This window comes from Dipodomys ordii, unplaced genomic scaffold (genome assembly GCF_000151885.1).
Source record: "Dipodomys ordii isolate 6190 unplaced genomic scaffold, Dord_2.0 Scaffold36, whole genome shotgun sequence".
Taxonomy (NCBI): domain Eukaryota; kingdom Metazoa; phylum Chordata; class Mammalia; order Rodentia; family Heteromyidae; genus Dipodomys; species Dipodomys ordii.
The window spans coordinates 11,762,285-11,766,440 of record NW_012267252.1 but is presented as its reverse complement, the minus strand read 5'-3'; the positions used below and the strand labels follow the sequence as shown (position 1 = coordinate 11,766,440).

General features: G+C 41.4%; 1 protein-coding gene across 1 annotated transcript in view; it reads right to left on the bottom strand.

Annotated features, from left to right (window-relative positions):
- Nucleotides 1–3,632: 3,632 nt before the first annotated feature.
- Smc3 (structural maintenance of chromosomes 3) overlaps nt 3,633–4,156 on the bottom strand; it is a 70,064-nt gene continuing 69,540 nt past the window's right edge. The window contains exon 28 of the mRNA XM_013017602.1: nt 3,633–3,833. Within this exon, the coding sequence (XP_012873056.1) occupies nt 3,633–3,833 (201 nt within the window). The remainder of the gene's footprint in view (nt 3,834–4,156) is intronic.

The window sequence follows — 4,156 nt, the reverse complement described above, 5'->3', positions numbered from 1 at the left end:
GTATCGACTAATCCTCTCAGATGCTTTCCCTTGCTGAATGCTTGTTTTATGTGCAGTTTAAGACGGTGTTTAAAATTTTCAACATTCCTTCTACAAGTGTGTTCCTATTTCAACAAAGCGGGTTTGAAGTGATGTTAGAAACCAGAACAGATGTTAGAAATTCCATCTTCCTTCTAGAAAAGGACCAAATATGACTGGGAGGTAATATCCCTCTCTCCGCCACCCCCCGCTTTTTTTTTTTTTAAGAAAATTCTTGTTTTCTTCCCCTTGACTCTGGATATAATTGTTTTCATGCCCAAAGTGGGTAGACACCACAAAGAATTTACCTGCATATCACCCCCTAAGAGTTCCATGGAGATCCTTCCAAGTACAAGATGTCTATAAAATGGTCTGCAATCAGAGTAGCTATGTTTAACATTTTGTTTTCTATTCTGCATCAGGGAACTGCTTAGCTCTACAAGTACAGCGAGCAGGCAGTCTAATGTTGTGATGACAGAACACTAGAAACAAAAAACAAAAGCTGGGTTTACGACTTCACATACCACCCACACATACCATTGACTCTGCAATCAAACGCTAAACCAAAGCTTCTAATTTGTTTGTCTATAAAAACATTATCTGGAAAGAAAAAGTCATCTCTACTCAAGTTGAAGATATAATATGAGGCCTCATATGAGTTCATCAGGAATATCTTGCTACAAATGAAACCATCCAGGAAAATCACCGATGTGATTTGCTTCATGAAAAGGTACGTGTATTTGGTTAATTTTCACCACCCTGTTAACATTTCACACAGAACTGAGTGATTCTTTTTCCATTCTGACAGGCATTTTAAAATCGCAATCTAAAATTTAGATGTCTGATGTTCATCAAAGCTATTAAATAACTTCTTATAATCAAGGGTTGTGTTTGAATCTAAAGTACACAAGTCAAATAAAAAAAATTCAGCAAGATAATCCAAATGTCTGAGGAAAGAAAAAAAAATTTTTGAGGGGAGCTGTCTTTCAGCTCTTCAGCTTAAGCCTAGCACTCTACCACTTGAGCCACAGCACCACTTCTGGCTTTTTCTGCTTATGTGGTGCTAAAGAGTCGAACCCAGGGCCTCATGCATGCAAGGCACACACTCTGCCACTGAGCCACCTTCCCAACCCCAAGAAATTCTTTTAGTCACTAACAAACACCAATGTTTTCTTCCTTCCACTAAGATGAAAATATGTATATCTTTTCTTTTAAGTCCTCAAATTACTCTGAGTTTCCTAACTCTTCCCTACCCCCACCGAGTTTTTCTCTTATGGTGCTGTTTATATGTCTTGTCACCCACGCAATTTAAGTGATGCTTTATTTTATATAGGAAGAAGTGTACATTGGCCCGCTTGTGGAATGCACATTTCAAACAACAACAACAAAATCTTTCAAGGTATTAGCTCTGATCTGGTTGATAATCCTTACAAGTAATGTGATACTGACGGGGACAGACAAGAGCAGAAAAGGTATTTGTGATCCTTAACTGATGCAAAAAAAAAAACACAATGACAAGAAAACTACACCTACTTGAGTAGAACAAAAGTCCTCCACAGACATTAACTTAAAATGCAATGTACAGAGACCCTGGAAAAACAGCCTGATTCTTTACCAGTGCACCTCATGTGTTGAGCTACTTAAATGGAGCTACTTCATGACAGTTGTCTTAGAACCAGCATATAAAGCTCCTGAATAAGAGTCAGGTTTTACTACGATCATTACCATGGTTTTATCAAAGTCATTGACTTCACCCAAAATGAAAACCATTACTAATAAAAATCAATAAACATGGACCTTAAGACACAAGAAGATTCTTGTCATCCTTAAATGCTATACCACATTCAGATTGATTCCATCGTTTTGAAAGAGTTCTTCTCTTCTTACAAACTATATAATGACCTCATCAGAATAACAACCAAAGAATTAGAGGTTCCCTAATAATATTTGATATATGTTTCTCTACGGAAGAATTTCATCCACAGGTTTAGTCTCCTAATCAAAGATAGACAACTCAGCTTACGGCCAAGGAGGAGCTCCCCGCTACATTCTCTCAAACATAGTTAATACAAACAGCACCTCATAACTACATAAAAATGGTTGCTCGGATTAAATTATGCAAACGTAGTTCCAAAATAACCTGCTCAAGTTTCAGCGCATTAAAGATGGACTTGCCGTGTTGCGCCAGGGTCCAGCGGAATTTCAGTGGGGACCGTGGGGAGCCCAAACCCCAAATCATCCTTATAAAAAAGTCTCTGAAACCTAAGCGCTCGAACATCAAATCCCACGGGGACATTCAGTGGCTCTGTCCCTGAACAGCATCTATCAGCCACGCAAAGCATAGCCATGGGTCGCGTCTTCAGGTCTCCATGCTGGCCTGCGAGCAGAAGGGGCCATCTTTGAAAAGTTCAATTTTCATTTTTAAAATAATACATCTCAGAGGAGGAGTCTTCAAAATAGGAGATATGTTGATAGCATATATTGTTTAATACATGAAGCAATTAAAACATATTTTAAATGATTGATTACTACAAAGTGGTATTTTCCAAACAGCAATATTTGTGACCAAATGCCCACTACAAAGATTTTTCTGTAAAGATAAAGTTTCTAGTTTTTTCTACTTAAAACCAAATGATAGAAAAAGCACAAAGTGATTACTATACCAAAGTAATATCTATAAGCTTAGCACGCAGTCTACTATCAAGGCTTTGAGAAATACAACAGACATGTCCAAATTAATAATTGTTCAGATCTGATTTCTTCATAAATAAGCTTTACACTAAAATGATTTTTCTGTTGGTTTATGTTAAAGACTTAAGAGAAATTCTAATTCATTACCCAAACTGTCAGTCATATTTCCTATCAGCTGAAATAATTTTCACAACAGGAAAAAGAATGACAACACAAAATATTTTCATTTCCAAATAGTTGGAAATTGTTAAGTAGTTAAAAGTGACATAAAATGTCAAATATTAAAGCAAAACCGTTACAAAACAGAACTTTCATATTCCACCAGCCCATAGATAGGGAACCATTTTGTTCTGAAATATGAAACCAGCCTGATTGATACCAAACTTAAATGTTCACTCTCTTTCTGTTACATAACTCGGTCTGCAAAAACCAAAATATGGAACTGCGGTTTACTTCCATTTACACCCCCTCCCCTAGTGAGTATTCCTCTTACTACATTTTAACACGTTGACATAAACCCCGCATCCATCCGAGCAGCCCCGCCGGGCCCTGGAGCCAGAGCTGCCTGCGCCTTCCCACAGTGTCGCGCGATCACTTGTAACCTCTGCTACTCTTCCTGCACTCGTTTTGTGGGGTTTTATCACAAGTGGATCAAACCTCGTGGAAAATAAAGATCCTTCCAACATACCCACAGCCTAGGCCTTCAACGTTCCAAACAAAACCACGATTTCTCTGTAATACTCTCAAAAAAAAAAAAAAAAGGTCAAAAGAGCTTCCGGGCCCCAGCTGAGCAGCCCGCCCTACCTTGCCCTGAAAAAGCAATAAAAATTCACACTCCAAGTCAAACCCTCCACCCGGAGTCCCACGATGGGAACTGGGAACGTGAACGCACAACTGTCGGCCCAGCGGCCGAGCGCGCTTCGCTAGGGCCTTGCGGCAGAGTCTGCATCCTTGAGAGCCACGCAGAACGTGCTGCGCACGAGCCATCGTCTTCCTCCCTTTTCACCCCGGAGTCGCAGGTCCAGGGCTCCGGGAAAGGCGGTGTCGCGGCTCGTGACGGCCTTTCCCTTGCACACCCTCACACGCGCGCACACACTCACGCGCCACTCCATACGTCCCAGCGCCTTTTGGAGGACCAGAATGATGAAATAACCGTCTCTGGGTCACCCCCCCCCAAAACTGAGCGATCTGAGGTCAACAGGGCCGGCCAGTCACCTCCCTGAAGAGACTAGAAGCCTAAGGAAACACAAAATCATTTCTCCCAAGGAACTTCTCCCCAAACAGCCAACGTGCCACCAGGTCAAGAAAACTTTAAACGCAAGGGGGCGAATGAAGTTCAGCGGAGACTGGAGATGAAGCCACAGAGGGGGTGCTTCGGGGTGTACCCCAAGGCGCTCGCCCCCACCCCCCAGCCCCCCGCCCCCTTCTCCCTCCTCTTACTTTTGGA